This window comes from Camellia sinensis, chromosome 9, assembly GCF_055761805.1.
Source record: "Camellia sinensis isolate YWXY chromosome 9, ASM5576180v1, whole genome shotgun sequence".
NCBI lineage: Eukaryota > Viridiplantae > Streptophyta > Magnoliopsida > Ericales > Theaceae > Camellia > Camellia sinensis.
Window position 1 is genome coordinate 12575152 of NC_138969.1, and position 20318 is coordinate 12595469.

The 20318-nt window shown below is 35.8% G+C and overlaps 1 protein-coding gene across 8 annotated transcripts in view; it reads left to right on the top strand.

Moving 5' to 3' along the window:
• The first annotated feature begins 327 nt into the window (after positions 1-327).
• The window catches only part of LOC114265851 (putative ribose-5-phosphate isomerase 4, chloroplastic), a 260134-nt gene continuing 240143 nt past the window's right edge, over positions 328-20318 (top strand). Inside the window, exons 1-11 of one of the 8 annotated variants that reach the window (XR_014339386.1) lie at positions 961-1231; positions 2083-2210; positions 2751-2820; positions 3174-3278; positions 3379-3474; positions 3573-3629; positions 3936-4053; positions 4148-4214; positions 4352-4483; positions 5217-5307; positions 9451-9755. Coding sequence is in view for 4 of the 8 variants with exons in the window: in XM_082886186.1 (XP_082742312.1) it covers positions 1043-1231; positions 2083-2210; positions 2751-2820; positions 3174-3278; positions 3379-3474; positions 3573-3629; positions 3936-4053; positions 4148-4214; positions 5217-5295 (909 nt within the window). In the remaining 4 variants the exon portion in view is untranslated. Of the gene's footprint in view, positions 1232-2082; positions 2211-2750; positions 2821-3173; positions 3279-3378; positions 3475-3561; positions 3630-3935; positions 4054-4147; positions 4215-4351; positions 5308-9450; positions 9756-20318 lie in introns of those variants that run through there. The other 7 variants (XR_014339387.1, XM_082886186.1, XR_014339384.1 and 4 more) reach the window with 7 other exon arrangements.

Genomic DNA, 20318 nt, shown 5'->3' on the forward strand with positions numbered 1-20318 from the left:
CATTTTGAATGTGACTGTCACCATATCAAATTTAAAGTTACATCATATATTCAAATTTTAGATATTTTTTTGAAATATATATTTTTGAATACATAGTTTTTTTTGAAAACTCTATAATAAGCCCAATTTGAACTCAATAAATTACACTAAGATTAAGTTTGAGTGGGGTTTTTTTTGGAACTGAACCGATCAATCTATTAAAGTTTTACCTTGTTAATTTTTTTTTTTTGAAAAAAAAGAATATCAAAACAAATAACATACAACAATAACCTAACAAATATATATATATATATATATATATTTTACCAAAATAAATTGACATAACAAACAACTTCGTAACAAACTTAAGAGTCGTTTGGCAAGTAATTATTTTAATAAAAAAAGTCAAAAATAATAATTAGAAAGTTAAAATGTCAAAAATTTCAAGAAAGCAGCATCTTTTAAGAAGTGTTGCTTGATTCTTGAGATTACGCTTCTATGATGGGCTAAAAAACAAAGACATAGTTCCTCACTATTAAAAACAAAAATAAATAACTGGTGCGTCTACTTTTATTAGCGTAGATAATAAGTTTACTTTTCACATGTTCTACTCATATTTGACTCTTATCTGTGTTACATCATATAATTAAGGAAGTATCACTTGATCCTCTAATTTATACTCCTAAGATGGGTAAATGATCCAAACACATTTCAATTTTTTAAAAAAATTTTGTGCTTGAACTTTTAAATGGAAGTGACTTTTAAAATAAATAAATAAATAAACCCTTATGTATAAGGGAAAAAATAAAAAAAATGAGAAGTAGAAAAATAATTACAAATTCATAAAAGTATATCACCCATTTGCATAATTTAGTGCTTAAATCATTAATATTTTTATGAGTTTGAAATTAAAATTTTAAATAATTCTTATTATTATTTTTTTGATATTTCCCTATTTATAATAATTTCTGGTCCGATCAGGCATAATTTTCCTTATCCGTTAGGAAGTGGAGTGTGTGTGTGTGCGCGTGTAAGAGAGAGAGAGAGAGAGAGAGAGAGAGGAATGGCAGCAGTGGCAGCAATAATTCCTTCAAGCTCTACCCTGAATCTGCATTTTCAGGCAAATCGGAAGAAGGGTTTGGGATTGGACTCAACAAGACGAGGAAGAAGATTGAATTCTCTTGTTAGCATCACTCGATCTTGCCTCCTTCACCCCAATGCTCCTCTCCTTGAAGCTGCAGCCAAGCACACTGTAACATTCTCACTTTCATTCTCTTTTTTCTCATTTGGATTCTATGATCTATCCTATATTGTGATGTTCTTTAACCCAAACCCCAAATGAAAAAAAGAGAGCAAAAGAAAAGTATGCCCTGTTTCTTGTTCATATTATGGGTTTGTTTCAACTAATATTTAGTTTTATGTGTTTGTTTTATGTTATAATAGAATACAAATTAAGTTAATTTGGTTATAACACCTTTGTAATAAATTATATGTCTTTAATTATCTGTCAAATATTCTCAATGTCAAATTCTTTGAACTGCATTGCCTTCTGAAACTGGTGACCATAGTATGGGGATCATGGACATGTTGCTCAATCAGAAATTATTGGTAAATTAAATCCAATTCTAATGCACCATTTGTTTGGGCGGAAAACATTTTCTACATAAAACTTTTTTCAAAAATGTTTTCTGGAGAAAACATTTTTCTATGTTTGGTGGTGGTGGTGGTGGTGGGATGAAGGTGGTGGTGTGGTAATGGGGTGACAGTGACGGTGATGGTAGTGGTGGCCATGGTGATGGTTATGTGGTGGTGGTGGATGTGAGAGTGGTGGTAATAGTGTGGTGATATTGGTAAGAGTTTAGTCCGGAAAATGTTTCCCTCCTTTTAAAGCAAAAAACATTTTCTACACAAAAAGACTTATTTTCCGTTAAGACTTATATTTTCTATTATACCAAATTCCAAACACTAGAAAAATACAGAAAGCCCAAACAAACGGAGCGTTGTCGATCCCTTTTCACTCTTCTCTTGATTATCTGCAATTATGTGGGGAGCAGGTAAAGGGCAACTAATCTGTATCTTCGCCTCTTCGGTGTTCTTTTGTAGGTGGATACATTCATTAAAAGTGGCATGGTGGTTGGATTAGGATCTGGCCTTGCTTCATGCATGGCTATACAATATTTGGGTCGGCAACTTCGTGTGGGTGCTATAAAAGATATAGTAGGAATATCCACGTGAGTTCATCCTTTTTATCCCCTATCAAATATGTTGCCTACTATCTTGACCAATTGAATTGAATAATAAGATAATTCCTAATAATGAAAGAAACTTAATTAGCTGAGCATATCTTAGCAGTTGATGCAATTGCATCTGGTTATATTCTTTTTTTTTTTGATCGGCTACAAAAGAGTTATTATAAAAGAAGAAAAGTACCAGAGAGAACGGGAGAACAAGGAGTCCTCCAAGAAAAGAAAAGAAAAAAATAAAGACGAACTAAAATCTCGCACTACATATCACACACTGCCTCAAATCTCTAGAAACAAAAAAAGAGTGGAATTCTTTAGTATAATCTTTTCTTTTTTCTGGTCTCTAGAGGTTCAAGGCAACATGCAATTCTTGTGTAGTTCTACGCCTTTGTTTTTTTGCTCATTCTAGATAGAACATGTCAATGATTATCAGTCATTCTCTTGACTTGGTGCAAGTTAAAAGCCTGTTTATTAGACTTGTTTATTTTCAATCACAAAGTAAGTTTAATTGTCATTGGTGTGATGCAGATCTGTTGGTAGTGCCAGTGAAGCAGCGAAGGCAGGAATTCCATTGGATCACTACCAAGATACTTCTCAAGTGTGCACGATTTCTAAGTATCCAATAACTAGGTTGCATTTTAACTAGTGTTTGTGAGTATTTACATGCTTTAGACAGCTCTCTTTGTATCCTAATTTGAAAGCAGACAAAAAAAAAAATGTGAATCTGTGTGCTACTTTATTTAAAAAGTAACATATATAAAGATCAATTTAGACAAAATCTCAGGGGAAATGAAAAGGGTGTGCAAATTCCCACTGGAATTTGATAAATGTCTTTTTAGAAGGTTTTCTAGATTGGTCCTATTAAATGACGCCATGAATTCATTGATCACTTGTATGCTTTTTCGTAAACTTTATACTGTTGCACTTGTCGTTTAACTCGTTATTTTGTAGATTGATTTTGCATTCAACGATGCTGATATTATTGAAGAAAGAACACTTATTTCTGTAATTGGGCGTCAGAGATTGCAAGGGGAGGAATCTATTATTCAAGAGAAGGTGAGTCAAAATATTGTTATTTGTTGAACTCAAGTTATGTTATTTCGATTTCATTTTTGATTTCTTGATCAAAACTTTTTGTCTTTCTTTTCCTTCACAGAATATACTCAATGCTGCTGAGAAACTCGTATTCATAGTCACAGAGAAACAATACAAAAGTGGTCTAGAAGGTTCAATTCCAGTTTTAATTAAATCTGTAAGCTGTCATATGCATTATTGGCATAAATTGCTGGAAATAATTTACCAAAATAAGGGTTAATTGACTTAATTGACATTTTAAAAGTCTTGTGTCAGTTCAACTGGATGGAAACTGCAGAAGAGATTGAAGACCTATTTTTAGGTGATGTGGAGGTATTCTCATTATGATAGTATGGCATAATGTCATCACAATGACAATTCCTTTTCTCATATGTAGAATAATAAGAGCCTATTTGGTGCAACTTCTTAAAGCTTAAGGCTGATAATTTGAAAGCAGAAGCTAAACCCCTTCCTAAGCTTCTTAATAGTCAGTTTTTCTTAGCTCAATTTAGCTATTTTTGTCTCATAAGGTGTAAGCAGAGGTTAGTAACACTCTGGCACATAAAGCAGCCCCTATAAGCTGCACCAAACAATGCTTAAATAACTTCCATAATTATGACTGCAATCGCATAATTACAGGTATGGAGGAGACCATCTATAGGCCATGCAGGTCCAACGGGAGGCGACTTCCCACTAATCACTAGAGAAGGGCATAATGTTCTTGATGTTATATTTACGTCGCCAATACTAAACCTTGGTATGATATGACTATCATGGTAATCGCCTTAATTTCCTATGTTTTTGTCCATGTTGTATGATATTTCTTAGAGGACCATTGCTTTTACCCGCAGTTGAAGTAGCCAACACTCTTGACAATATTGATGGGGTTGTAGACCATGGAGTCATTTCTAAGATCCCGTAAGTTCCAAGTTGCCTTGTAACCTTCTTCTGTTTTTGCATGGATGACATTTGTTTATGCTTGATGGATAGATAAGAATTTGCAGAAAAATTAACTAAATGAATAAAATTGTGATACTATCCTCAATGGCATGCAGAGGTCACGACTTGGAGTGATGGCAAGTGCTATCCACTCCCAGCGCTATGATGCAAGCCTGAGTCACGAAAATCAGCTTGTCCTAAAAAATGGTGGGAATGTCGCCTACCTACTACGTCTCCTAGACCCTATTGTAAGTGGAGCCTTGTACACTGACGTTTACTATCCTCGGTGACATGTTTTGGGACATTGCCCCACCTTATCATATGTCATTGCCATATCATTAGGAGCCTCCATGTGCCTACCATCGTTTGAAAGACGTAGACCTACAATATGAGGACATGTGTGCCTCCATTATCACTCCCTCTATTTGTTGAGCTATGTTATTCCCCAAGTGAAGATTAAAGCAAAGATACCTATGGCCTAAAAGCTCCACTCTACGTACTTGAAGCTCATAACGTTATGCCCTTAGGGCATTGATGCCTGCCTAGATCAGGAGCAAGGCCTACAAATTTGAGCTGAGTATGGAATCATTGTGCAGTAGCCTCCATGCTACTTCCATGACACACTCTTGTAAGATATTGCCCATTGATTAGATCCTTCGGATCATATGGCTCAGTGTTCTAAACCGAGGGTTCGCTTGGGCTTCTGATGGTCCTACTCATCTAAGTATAACTTAATTTTGTGTTTCTTGTCAGTTCTATTCGATAATTTTCTCCTCCATAGATAGTCAAGTGAATCATCACGATAGCTAAAGGTAGCTGCTTCAGAATGGTAAACCATTTTCACATTGTCTACTTCTGATAGTGGTTTTAAACACCATTCTTTCTGGGTTATTCTTATTTTATTTCTAAAGGAAACTGATACATGGACAATGTTTTGCTTTTTTCTCTCTCTCTCACACACAAACATTGAGTAAAATGCAGGTGCACTGCAGTGATTGCTTCTGAAGATGGGCTGAGCATTGTAGAGAATCCGCCAAAGAATGCAGAGAGCGGAATTTAATAGAAGCAGTCGGTAATAGAGATTAATTATTATATATGCCTTTAGCTTCATTACTACAAGTAACTTTTCTGGTGTGACTGGAAAACATGATTATGGAAAGCAAAAGGATGGTGATTAATTTTAGATTCATGCTTCTGACTAATCCAATAATTACCTATAAACTAAACGGATAGTTCAGAAAATCCTTTTTGTCATATGTTTCACTTGCCTCATTTTACAATGTGCCTCTCATATTGTTAATTGGACTTGATAGATTTTAATTCTTAGTAATACTTTCGTTTTTGGTTTTCTTCTTAATGCTTTCGTTTCTTGTTTTCTGTTTACATTACATTTTTTTTTTCTTCTGAAAATTAGATGTGAATTCACTTCATGTAGTAAATACATATAACTCTCATAATGATGGATATATAAACTATCACAAAAGGTATCAAACTCCTCTCTATAGGAGTTGAATCTACAACCTCGCACTACAAATGGTGTTGCACAACCACTAGGCAAAATGTCTTAGTTTATAAATTTTAGGGTAAATTACAGTTACCTCCTGTGAGGTTTTTGACAATTATAAGGATTTCCCTTATGATTTTTGAAATTACATTAACCCCTCTTATTTTTTCTGACATTGTCAAGATTCTTCTCTCCTATTAATTTAGCCCAAACGCTGTTAACTTAGTTGTGCAAATGACCATAATACCCTTTAAATGCTATTCATAACCTCAAGGGAAGTGTAATTTACTTATATATTAAACTATCATTTTATTTTTCACAGTTTTTTTGGTAATTCTTGGACTTAGTATTTTTTTCCTGCTATAAGTTTTTGAACTTTTTTAAGTTAAAAAAAAAAAAAACCATTAATAAAAGTAAGAAAGAATATGCATGTTTCTTGTTTGAATTAATTTTAATATTTAATTTAATAAAAACAAAGATGGAGATATAGATTTTGGATGTAACAAATAACAAAGTATTTGAGTATTTTATTATTTTCGAATAATTTCTTTCTTCAAGTAAAATTTCATTCTAATTCGATGTAAGAAATGACAAATTATTTAAATTGTTTATTATTCTTAAATAATTTTTTTTATCTTTCATTTCTTATTAATTATTTTTAATTTATTTTTATTGTAACGTGATTAGTTTTTTTTTATTAATTATTTTTAATTTATTTTTATTGTAACGTGATTAGTTTTTTTTTTACTTTTATATTTATTTTTAAAATTTTTGTTAATAAGGTGAGAAGTATTGACCCCTTTTCAAAAAAATCCATGGACTGAAAATTGAAAGATTTAAAGATAAAAATTAAATTTAAAAATAATATAAGATTGTGAAAAGATAAAAATGAAATTTTTTAAAATATATTTATGAGGTAGCATTTGGTAATTTTTATAAGTTATTTTTTTTTAATTATAAATATAAAATGTTATTATGTTTATTTTTCTTTAAAAAAATATAATACAAAATATGTTTACAAAAAAAAAAAAAAATCAATGTTTCGTAAGTTGTGGTATTGGATCATGCTAGGTAGCACTGATGAAAGGGAAAAGATGCTGAAAAAATGGACGAAAAAGCAATGATTTCTTTTTTACAATAGATTAAATTTTCATTTATTATTTAAACACGTTTATTGATCTAAGTTAGGGTTTAGTAACATATATAGATATAATACTTTAATTTTTAATTTTTTTTATAATTATTATAGATTTATATATATTGATGAACCGAATATGAAAGGCTTAAGATTTTCGCACATTATAGAGCAAAACATAGAGCATTGAAAACATATTCAAATTATAGAGTAAAACATGATTCAGTTACAAATTTATGTAATATTCAAGGATTGTTTTATGGATCCAAAGAGTTCATTTTGTTTAAAAAATAAAGAAGTTAATTTATTTTAACTTTCTTTATAAATTAAAAAAAAAGATTCAAACAATAAATACGTTAGTTCAAATGATAAACTTTACATTAGTTATGTAGTGTGAAATAAATCTTACGTAAAATTATTAAGGTATTATCTATAATAACATTAATTTTAGAGATATGATTTCTTTTTAAATATTTTATCAATGTTTAAATATTTTTATAATATCTTAGAATTTTTTTTTAATATTGTATAGAATTTAATAATTTTGTTCAACATTACTAAAATAATATATGGGGTCATCATTAATTTTTTTGTAACATTAATTTTTTTGTAAAACCTCAAGGGAAGTGAGTGAAATATACAATTTGAATATATAAGGGCAATCTTGGTGTTTTTGACTCATAATACATGACATCAACACGATATTAACATATTTTGCTAAATAAACTAACAGAAGATTAACGATAGGGGAATTTTAATAGGGTCAATTGTTGAAAAGTCAAAATTAAAGAAGGTATAAGGCATTAGATTAAGTGGATATTTTTTATTGATAAGAAGTCTACTCTTTGTGAAATAATTTGGTGAAAAGCCCTTTTGTTTGTTTTGAAGAACATTTTGTTTTCAATTTTATTCTTTAATTTATCTATTAACTTTTTATAGCAATTCTGGTTTTGACCCGACCTTTATTGTATTCCAGACTCGGATTTCGTGGCTTAATATTGTTATTCATGTCTATTTCCCTCTTTTTCCTTTCCTATTTTGAGTATTGGAATGTCTTGGATATGTTTGGGACATGTTGGTTGCTAATTGGTCTAGAATGCTGTTGCCCAGATTTTGGTTTCTTCGCTCGAGCGAGGCTTCTTGTGCTCGAGTGACGGTGTGCGTTTGTAAAACTTCTGAAGGTGTGTATTCTGCGCTCGAGCTATGCTTCTTGCGCTCGAGCGAGGTCACTTATTGTGTTTGGTCGCTTGAGCGACAACTCCTTTGCTCGGGCGAGCCTTGCGTATATCAAATTGCAGTAACTCATTTTTACACAAAAATTTTGTATATTTTCACTCAAAAATCCTAGATTGGCTCTTTCTCTCTCTAAAAACCGACTTCTCTCTACAAATCTCCTCGGACTAAGGGTCTCTCTACCCTACTCTCTTTGATAAAGAGTTAGAGTATCTCAAGAGCTACCATTTCATCCGAATAGAGTTTGGTTTCGTCACTTTTGAAGTTCCACCATTTCTCCTTTAGACTTCTACACTTGAGGTAGAGATATTCTACACTTTGTTATGAGCTTTAACCTAGTTATTTGTTGTTATGTATATCTGGTGAGATTTGGGTTGTTTGGAGAAAACTTAGGATTTGGGCTCATGATTTAGAAAGTGGGGTTTCTATGTGGTGTTATATAATTGATCATGGGATTTGGATGTAAGGTTGTTTTGTGTTAAAATAGATGATTTTGACTTTTGGGTCAATATTTGGAAAATGGGGAGTTTTTCCCTAAAATGTTTGGAATAATTTATTTTGTATAAATAATGGAATTGATATGAGAAATGTGAAATTGGAAGGATGTATGAAAGAATGGTGTAGTTAGATTTGTTTAAATCACCCACCTATGAAAATTTGATAGATTATCTGTTATAAGAATTGTATATCTGTTTAGAAATAACTATATTGGGCTATCAGTGGAGGATATCTATGATTGTTGTAGAAATTGCATGAGGATTAGGTGAATTGAAACTAATCACTTAATTATGTCATTGAATATGACGGTATGTTAAGACATTGAATATGTATAATTGAATGTCATTGAATATGATGATACTTGTAAGTACATTGTATATGTATAACGTTTTGGAAAGAGAAAGATGATGTACTTCATATTTTGGGAGGAGATAGGAGATAGACTCGATTGAAAATTAAGTTGGCTGGAGTGTACAAGGTGAAAGTCCTGAAATCTTATGTATATATGGGTGCCAATCCCGAGGACAAAATTTTCGTAAAATGACAAGATTGAAGTGTTTATGTGATAGTTATGTTGATTGAAAACTACTGGGTTATAGTCTCAGTTGGGTTATTCGGAAAAGTATAAATGTGGTTTATAAGTTAAAATGAAATGAACTAATCTGAAATGAATAGATAGGAATGGATCTAGATGTGAATGTCGGTATCGTGTGATCATGTGAAGAATGTGCATCTGTAATAAATATGGAATATATCTGATACTTATATCTTAGTTAAATCTCATATATTGTGTTAGACTGTTTCTACTAGGCTTTGGCTTACCCTATTTGGAAAATCATTTTCAGGTATCAGTGATATGCTTCCTCCAAGGACGTAGCTTGGGAGGACTTAGGAGCTGGAGGCTCTATTTGTTATTTTATGTTTAAATGTTTATTCAAGCCTAGGGCTTTATATGTACAGAGCTTATGACTCTCTTTTGTTGTAACCAAGTAATGTCTTGGAAAGATGTAAGCTTGTAGGACATTATTTTGTTGTTATTAACTAGTATTACATGTTATAGATTCAGGATAAACATTTATGAATGTATGATGCATGTAATATCTTTTGTAATACAAACTTTGATAAATGGAAATACCTTAACTTTATGATATTCATTTCTCTTATGAGTTGGATTATTTGTCCTTTTTTTTGGGGCGTTGCAACTTGGTATCAGAGCGTACCGAATTTGAATACTTTGGGTACGTAGGAAGTGGTTATTATCACAATGGGTTTGTCTCGCTTGGTTGAGACGTCAGTATGTATTGTATGCTTATGTGATTATATGGGTATGAAATTTGATTTCTAGGATGTTGATCGAATCCATGGGTTTCTGGGAGTCCTATTGGAAAGGCACTTGATCACTGCCATTTCTAACCGGAACTCTAGCAACGCCGCAGGACGGTCATTATCTGGAAATGAAATTTGTATGTGTTTCCGTGACTACGTGCTTATGTGGAGTGGATTGGTGTTGTCCATTGCATTAGGACACGAGTGAGTTAGCTTTGGTACATTTATGAATGTGCTAATTTCTTTTGTTACCTTAATTAGGATGTCAGAACGTGGACGTGGTGGTGGTAAGCGTGGTAGGCCTAGGCGGCAGGAGATGCCTATACAGGATGATATTCCGGCATAGGAGGAAGGAGTTGGTTAGGCTAATGTGGCCGAACCAGTTGGTCAACAGGCCATGTGCACCTTAGCTCGCAAAATAGCCAGAGCATTAAGGGAATCCATGGACATTCTCAGGGCTGAGAATCAAGTCCAAGCCTAAATAGCTGAGGCAGGACCGTTTTTTCTGAAGAAAGAGTTCTTCCGGTCGAATCCGGACGAGTTTTTGGATGATCCCAAGGAGCCACTGAAGGCTGATGAGTGGCTGGAACAGATGGTGAAGACGTTTGAGATGCTCGGCATCGAAGACGGGGGTTTGAGAGTGACCTTGGCGTCCTTCCAGTTGAAGGGAGACGCGGGTCAATGGTGGAAGTATGCGTGGGGACGCATTGGAGGGACTTGGGAGGCCTTGATTGACCCCTTTCAGGACAAGCATTTACTTGCTACAGTAAGAAAGAAGTTGAGGGATCAATTCTCCAAGTTGGTGCAACTGAATACACCAGTGGCTGAGTTTAAGGCTACTTTCACTAGTTTGTCAAAGTTTGTACCGGAGTTAGTGGCGACAGAGGAGCGCCGGTGTTTGGAATTTGAGAAAAGGTTGAGGACCGAGCTCATGTTCAGAGTGGCCGAATCCATGATTAGGGACTATGGGTGCCTTGTGGAGGCTGCAGCCCATCTTGAGACTATCATGCATGCAGAGGAGGAGAGAATGAGGGGCTCTAGGAGGAGTCAGGATAACTAGAGGGACAACAAGAGGCAAATAGGTTCTAACCCCCAGTTGTCCCAAGGAGCTCAGTCAAGGTCCACTTTTCTAGTACCGAGTTCGGGTTCTGCGAGGGGTGGATAGGGAGATGCTACTTGTTTCAAATGTGGTCAGTTGGGCCACAAGTCTTTAGATTGCCCGCAGAGAGGATGAGGGCAGCGAGTGACAACGTCTTCGGTTCATTCTCAGGACCAAGGCCAAGGGAGAGGCCAGCCACTCACTTGTTATCAATGTAGACAGACGAGGCACTTGAAGAGGTTTTGCCCACAGTTGGGTGGCACATCTAGTGCTTCTGGTTCAAGGCAGACACAGAGTCACCAGCCAGCACAGTCAGCACAGGCCTTGAGGGCCAATCAGGGAGCCTCTTCGGCTCAGTCAGTACAGTAGTCTTATGCTCCGAGAGGTGAGCAGGTTGAGCAGAGACCTACAGGACGCGTGTATGCTGTTACAGCAGCGGATTTAGTACCTACTCCTTCTGTTTTAAGAGGTATCTTCTTGTTTTGCAATTCAGTTGCTAATGTGTTGATTGATACGGGTGCATCCCATTCTTTTATTTCGTCTGCATTTGCATTAGTTTCCGGGTTGGAGTTGGTACAGTTAGCATCTCCTATTTGTGTAGAGTCACCTATTGGTGGTGAGATTATTTTGAAACATGGATGTTGGGATTGTGACATAGAGGTCGCTGGTCGTCGACTTCTATTTGTGTTTATATTGATTGACATGTCTAGCTTTGATGTTATTTTCGGTATGGACTGGTTATTGTTATACCAGGCTGTCATAGATTGCTACCGTCAGAGGGTTACTATATGTACCTTGAGCGGTGATTGCTTTTATTTCTTGGGGGACCGGGTGGATAGAGTCTTGTCACCGATATATGATCCGCGTGGGTGAAGTGAACTTAGTTGTTTTCTTGCTAGCTTTTTGAGTAGGGAGTGTGATGAAGTTCGGGTTGAGTTGCCGTGGGTGGTTTGTGAATACCCCGATGTTTTTCTCGAGGACCTTACTAGTTTACCACTTTATCGAGAGATCGAGTTCTCTATTGATTTAGTGCCTGGTACGGCACCGTATCAGTTTGCACTTGCTGAACTGAGTGAGTTGAAGATTCAATTCCAGGAATTATTAGATAAGGGTTTTATTCGCCCTAGTACTTCACATTAGGGTGCACCAGCTCTCTTTGCTAAAAAGAAAGATGGAGCGTTGCGACTTTGTATTGATTATCGGAAGTTGAACCGGGTAACTGCTAAGAATAAGTACCTAATGCCTCGTATAGATGATATGTTTGATCAGTTGAAAGGGTTTTGTTGCTTCTCTAAGATAAACCTGAGGTCGAGTTATCACCAGTTGAGAGTGAGGGATGAAGATATCCCAAAGACGACATTCCATAAACGGTATGGCCATTACGAATTTCTAGTGATGCCTTGTGGGCTAACCAATGCCCCGGTTGTGTTTATGGATTTGATGAACTGAATCTTCCGAGAGTTCTTAGACCGTTTTGTGGTCGTCTTCGTGGACAATATCTTGATTTACTCACCTTCTGAGGAAGAGCACGAGTAACACTTACGAGTGGTGCTTGAGTTACTTAGAGCCCATAAGCTGTATGCTAAGTTTGGGAAGCGTGAATTCTGGCTGAAAGAGGTTAAGTTTTTAGGCTATATGGTATCAGGGGAAGGGGTGATTGTAGATTCATCCAAGATAGAGGCAGTGCAAGATTGGGCACAGTCTAAGAATGCTTTCGAGATCCGTAGTTTCTTGGGGTTGTCCGGGTATTACCGTCGGTTTGTGAAGGACTTCTCGAGATTAGCCTCACCTTTGACTAGGCTGACGAGGAAATGAATCAAATTTGTGTGGAGTAAGACTTGTGAAAAGTCGTTCCAAGAGTTTAAGGTTAGACTTACCACTGCTCCAGTCTTGATTATTTCGGAGAGGGGTTTGGGCTATTTAGTGTATTGCGATGCTTCACAAGAAGGCTTGTGCTGGGTTTTGATTTAAGAGAGGAAGGTAGTGAGTGGCCTATGGCTCGCGGCAGTTGAAAACCCATGGGAGGAATTACCCTACTCATGACTTAGAGTTAGTAGCAGTGATTTTTGCCTTGAAGATTTGGAGGCATTATCTGTATAGAGAGAGATTTGAGATGTTTTCTGATCACAGGAGTCTAAAATATCTGTTTACACAGAAGGACTTGAACTTGAGACAGAGAAGATGGATGGAGTTCATAGAGGATTATGATTTTGAGTTACATTATCATCCCGGGAAGGCCAATGTTGTGGCCGATGCCTTGAATAGAAAGTCAATTAGCAGCGTAGCTTGTGTCGCAATCTGGGAATGGGAAATGTTGGGTGCTCTTGGTGAGTTTGACTTGCGTTTGGACGAGTCTGTTGAGTCTGCAGCCTTTTTTTCACTAGTTGCACAACCTACACTTGTGAACCGAGTGTTAGAAGCATAGAAAGGTGACCTTGAGGTAGAATCCCTCCGGGAGAAGATTTCCAGTGGGAAGGTAGAGAAGGGCTTGACCGTCTATCCCGACCAGAGTGTGAGATACCGTGATCATTTGTTCGTGCTTGAGTCTTGCCGAGAGGAAGTATTCCGAGAGTTTCACTATTCACGCCTTGTGGTCTATCCGGGAGGCACAAAGATGTACCATGATCTTAGTCACCAGTTTTGATGGAGGGATATGAAGAAGGATGTAGCCGTGTTCATATCGAAGTGCCTTACTTGTCTGCAAGTGAAGGCCGGACATCAGAGGCCAGCGAGTTTGTTGCAGCCTTTGCCTATAGCCGAGTGAAAATGAGAGCATGTTACGATGGATTTTGTTGTGGGTCTTTCGAGGACTCAACGGGATAGTGATGCCATTTGGGTGGTAGTTGACCAATTGACCAAGTCGGCGCATTTTATTCCTATGCACGTAAGTTATTCGGTAGATTATCTTGTCGGCCTATACATTAGGGACATAGTGAGATTGCCGGGGTCCCTATGACTATCATTTCGGATAGAGATCCACGTTTTACAGCTCGGCTGTGACAGAGCTTGTAAAGTGCCTTGGGCACTAGACTGACTTTAGCACGGCTTACTAGCCTCAGACTGACGGGCAGTTTGAGCGTACTATTCAAATCCTTGAGGATATGTTTCGAGGCTATGTCCTTAACTTTAAGGGGTCGTGGGAGAGACACTTACCCTTAGTGGAATTTGCCTACAATAACAACTTCCAATCGCGTATTGGCAGGACACCGTTTGAGGCCTTGTATGGCCAACGGTGTAGATCTCCAGTGTGTTGGGCCGAGGTGGGTGATGCACCTTTGTTAGGTCCAGAGTTGGTTCGGGAAATGACGGAGAAAGTTGCACTTATCCGTAAGAGATTGGTTATGGCCCAAAGTTGCTAAAAGAGTTATGCCGACCGTAGGAGGAGACCTTTGTCTTTTAAGGTGAGAGACCATGTCTTTTTGAAGATATCAGCTAGGCGGGGTCTTATGAGATTTGGGAAGAGTGAGAAGCTGTCCCCTCGGTTTATTGGACCTTTTGAGATCCTTGAGCGGATTGGAGAGGTTGCTTATTGTTTGGCGTTGCCACCACAACTTTTCGGAGTGCATGACGTATTTCATAGTAGTATGCTTTGGAAGTATGAGCCGGATCCATTACATGTGCTGAATTGGATTTACTTAAAGGTAGATGAGGATACCTTGTATGAGGAGAGACCGGTGAGAGTCTTGGATAGACGGGACCAAGTCTTGCGAGGCAAGACAATTCCCTTGGTCAAAGTATTGTAAAAACATCGCAGGGTTGAGGAAGCAACTTGGGAGAGTGAATTGGAAGTCCGAGAGAAATATCTGGACTTATTTGTTGATGTTTGAGCATATGCTGAGATTTTAATCTTGTTCATGAACTGTAAAGACATTGTATATGTTTTGAATTATGAGAACGTTGTATATGTTAACTATGTTTCGAAAATGCAAGCTTAATATGAACATTGTATATGTTGTTTAAGTTTTGGAAATGCGAATTTATCATAAACATTGAATATGCTTTGGAAATATTAGATGTACGTAGTGAAGTTGTTTCAAACTATGAGAGATGCATATTGGTAATATATGTTAAGATCTATATTGTAAATTTGCTCATCTTGTGAAAGGATCGAATAACCGGTAGGTGGGTCAGGGGATTGAGAATTGATTTGTAATAATTTTGGAAATTGGCTAAAACATGGTTTTGAAATATGATTTGAAATTTCGGGGACGGAATTCCTTAAGGGGGGAGATTATAGCGATTCTGGTTTTGACCCGACCTTTATTGTATTTCGGTCTCGGATTTCGTGGTTTAATATTGTTATTCATGTCTCTTTCTCTTTATTTCCTTTCCTATTTTGAGTATTGGAATGTCTTAGGCATGTTTGGGACAGGTTGGTTGCTAGTTGGTCTAGAATGTTGTTGCCCAGATTTTGGCTTCTTGGCTCGAGCGAGGCTTCTTGCATTTGAACGAGCTTTGTAAACTCCCAGTATTTTTGTAGAGCTGCAGAGATTTTGGGAGGGTAGTGTTCTTCGCTGGAGCGACGGTGTGCGTCTGTAAAACTTCTAAAGGTGTGTATTCTGTGCTTGAGTGACGCTTTTTGCGCTCAAGCGAGGTCACTTATTGTGTCTGGTCGCTTGAGCGACAACTCTTTCGCTCGAGCGAGTCTCACGTATATTAGATCGCAGTAGCTCATTTTTACACAGAATTTTTGTATCTTTTTCACTCAAAAACCCTAGATTGAATCTTTCTCTCTAAAAACCGACTTTTCTCTACAAATCTCCTAGGATCTAAGGGTCTCTCTACCCTACTCCCTTTGATAAAGAGTTGGAGCATCTCAAGAGCTACCATTTCATCCGAATAGAGTTTGATTTCGTCACTTTTGAAGTTCCACCATTTCTCCTTTGGACTTTTACACTTGAGGTAGGGATATTTTACATTTTGTTATGAGCTTTAACCTAGTTATTTGTTGTTATGTATATCTGGTGAGATTTGGGGTGTTTGGAGAAAACCTAGGTTTTGGGTTCATGATTTAGAAAGAGCGTTTCTATGTGGTGTTATATAATTGATCATGGGGTTTGGATGTGAGGTTGTTTTGTGTTATTTGGGTCAATATTTGGAAAATAGGGAGTTTTTTCCTAAAATGTTTGGAATAATTTATTTTGTATAAATAATGGAATTGATATGAGGAATGTGAAATTGGGAGGATGTATGAAAGAATGGTGTAGTTGGATTTGTTTAAATCATTTACCTATGAAAATTTGATAGATTATTTGTTATAAGGAATGTATATCTGTTTAGAAATAACTATATTGGGATATCGGTACAGGATAACTATGATTGTTGTAGAAATTGCATGAGGATTAGTTGAATTGAAACTAATAACTTAATTATGTCATCGAATATGATGGTATGTTAAGGCATTGAATATGTATAATTGAATGTTATTAAATATGACGATACTTGTAAATACATTGTATATGTATAACGTTTTGGGAGGAGAAAAAGGATGTACTCCATATTTTGGGAGGAGATAAGGGATGGACTCGATTGAAAATTAAGTTGGTCGGAGTGTCCAGGGTGAAAGTCCCGAAATCTTATGTATACATGGGTGCCGATCTCGCGGACGAAATTTTCGTAAAATGGCAAGATTGAAGTATTTATGTGATAGTTATGTTGATTGAAAACCATTGGGTTGCAGTCTCAGTTAGGTTATTCGAAAAAGTATAAATGTGGTTTATGAGTTGAAATGAAATGAACTAATCTGAAATGAATAAATGAGAATGGATCTAGATGTGAATGTCGGTATTGTGTGATCATGTGAAGAATGTTCATTTGTAATAAACATGGAATATATTTGGCACTTATATCTTAGTTAAATCTCATATATTGTGTTAGATTGTTTTCTACTGGGCTTTGGCTCACCCTATTTGGGAAACCATTTTCAGGTATTGGTGATATGCTTTATCCAAGGATGTAGCTTGGAAGGACTTAGGAGCTGGAGGCTCTATTTTGTTATTTTGTATTTAAATGTTTATTCAATCCTAGGGTTTTATATGTACAGAGCTTATGATTTTCTTTTGTAGTAACTAAGTAATGTCTTGAAAAGAAGTAATCCCGTAGGGCATTATTTTGTTGTTATTAACTAGTATTACATGCTATAGATTCATGATGAACATTTATAAATGTATGATGCATGTAATATCTTTTGTAATACGAACTCTAATGAATGGAAATACCTCAACTTTATTATATTCATTTCTCTTATGAGTTGGATTATTTGTACTTTTTTGAGGGGGCATTGCACTTTTTGTTGACTACCGTTCAAATTTATATTTATTTGTTGAAATTTTTTGTCTACTTGTTCAAATTTTTTTTTTCTATCTGTTTAAAATTTGTGAGTTTAAAATTTCACATACTTGTTTTCTATCTGTTGGAATTATTCACTGCAACAACAACACTAATCTCTCTCTTACCATATTTTATTAGTTGTCCAAATTTTGAACAGATCTATCCTGTTATCTATTGAAATCCTATTATCTGATCAATTTGCAATCTGTTTCTTCTTCATCAACATCTACATCCATAACAACAACAAAAATAAAAATAGATCTAAGTCAAGAAAAAAAAGAAAAGAAATCTAAACAATAACAGCAGCTTGAGTTTTGCTTCATCTCTAATCTCTTCTCCCTTACATAGACAATTATTTTCTCTCTTTACACAGCACAATCAGAGAGAGAGAGAGAGAGAGAGAGAGAGAGAGAGACCTATGAATCTGCGGAGCAGATATTGGGATATGAGATAAGATTGAAAGATGGATATGAGAGATTTGCGAAGAACCGATGGATTTGAACAAAAGACGCAGTGAATTATCTATTTAGGGGATTGAATCGAGAGAGACTTGTTGTGAAACCAAACAGATTTATCGGTATTTCTCCTTATACTCTCTCTATATCTATAACTCGCAACAATACATACTGACATACAGACAAATAATACATACATACTTAAGCAATTGAGAGTTTTCACATTCTGTCTCTCTCAAAAAATTCGTATACAACACCAAGGCGACGCGAGCTCAGAACTGTTTGGGTTTTGGGGGCAAAGGTCACAAATCTAGCTATTAGAAGTTGTAGATTTGGCTTCTCCTTATTCACAATGGTCATCACCATCGATCTGCTAAATTGATTTGGACTTCTTCGACGATATTCACCCAATGAGCGTGATTGGTACGTAGTGGTGATGATAGAGTTCTACGCAGTGGAGTTCTATGTGACACAAGAGTGAGTAGTGGATATACCGATCCACCTAAACTGATCAAACCGAACCGATTTGTCGCATTTTGGACGGATGCGTGATGAAGAGCGGATGGTTGCGGATTGATTTTTTTCAATCCGCCTAGTTTTAGACGGATAGCGAATTTGAGGTTTCTTTGGTTGCAACTGAACCGCTAAACTACGAGTACCCTTAGTAATTTGTAAGATTTTGTATTTTCAATTTGTTTAGATATTCTGTTTGTGTTTTCAATTGAAAAATATTCTGAAAAAAAGAGTTTTCAACTTGAATATATTTTTTGAATTGAAAAAAATAAATGTATTATTTATCTATATTTTTTTGATTTTTAAACCTAACTCTAAAAATAATAAATAAAAAAGATGATATATGCTTGTTGGTTTTTGTTTTCAAAAATATATATAGATGTAACAATACGGAGGCATACAATCTCTATTACTGCTCTGTTTATGGTTTTGGTGGTTTGAATTATTTTTATATTTTAAGAACCACAGATTGTAATACTTTATGTGGATGAGGCATATTGTGACTGTAATATGTGGATGAGGCATGCAGTGATTGTAATACTTTTTTAAGTTATTGACTCTAATATTTTTTTTTTTGTTGAGGAAGTGCACAAATTGAATTATGTTGAAAATTTATAAGATTTTAAACCGCCAAACCAATTCGTATCCATCTGCCAATCCGCCAATTCGCTCAGTTCACATCTGCTGGATTGGCAGACGGATGTGGATTGATGTTCTCCAATATGCCAATCTGGCGGACGGATGGCGGATTGGAGGTTTAGTGGCCGCAATCGACCCACGTCCACCCCTAATGTGACGTGGTGTAGACACTGTCAGGCTCTAGCAACGAACAAGTGGCTACGGTGGCGGTGGCAGTGGCAGTGGCAGTGGCGATGGCGACGTAGAGGTGGCGGTAGCTAGGGTTTTGATTAGGGAAAGAGAAGATGGAGAGAAAATGGTGAGGGTTTGGAAATAAACGGATGAGGGAGAGCGGTGATATAATAGCCCTGTTTGGTAGAGCTGTGGGAAAGTGCTTATAACTTATACCTTAACAGCTTATACCTTATAACTATGAACATAAGTTGATTTCTGACTTATAAATTAAGCTTCTCCTGGCCCACTCAAAGAATAAGTTGATTTCTGACTTACAAAAAGCTATAAACTGTATTGTTAAGCTAAACCAAACACATCAAAATAGCTTAAATTAAGCTGAAAGCTGAAATAAGCTGAAATTAAACTGTACCAAACAGGGCCAATATATCGTGGGGTATTTTTGTCATTTCTTCTAAACTTGTCCTTATGGACAACCTATTTTAACTTGTGGACTTTTGGCCAAACAAAATACAAATTTGGACTTTTGGCCCGAGCGCTTATCTTAATAATAGTTAAAAAAATAAGTGAAATTCTTATAGTTACTGAAATCACATAGGAAGTTTATGTAATTGTCAAAAACTTGAGAGAAGGTAAGTGTAATTTATCCTAAATTTTACTATCTTGTAAAGAACATAAGGTAGACGAGGAGGCGGAGAACTTGAAAACATTCATTTAAAAAGATGTTATTCAGAATTTTAATGTCGAATTTAGTATATTTAACTATATGAAAATATAAAATATACTTAAATGGCCTTATTTGGAAAGTTGACTATTTTAATTGGATATTTTGACTTGGCTAAAATAGTTGTGTTTGGGAAGTTAGTTGGTTTTTATTTTTATTTATGTAATTGATTGGATGGTTATGAGAGAAAAATGAAATAATTATAAATTAGATGTGATATTTTATCTTTTATTAATTATTTTATTCTATTTTGTCTTTTAGTGGACTATTTTAGACCAACCCTCTTGTCAAACAAGGCCAACATAATTACTTCAATACAGGGCCAACCTTGAGTTCTTGAGGGCTGAAGATGAAATAATTTTTTGGAAGTCATTTAGATATTCATAAAAAAAAATCACCCTATTTGGTTTAGAGTTTTGAAAGAATTTTTGGAGTTTGCAATTCGTTTTTTATATA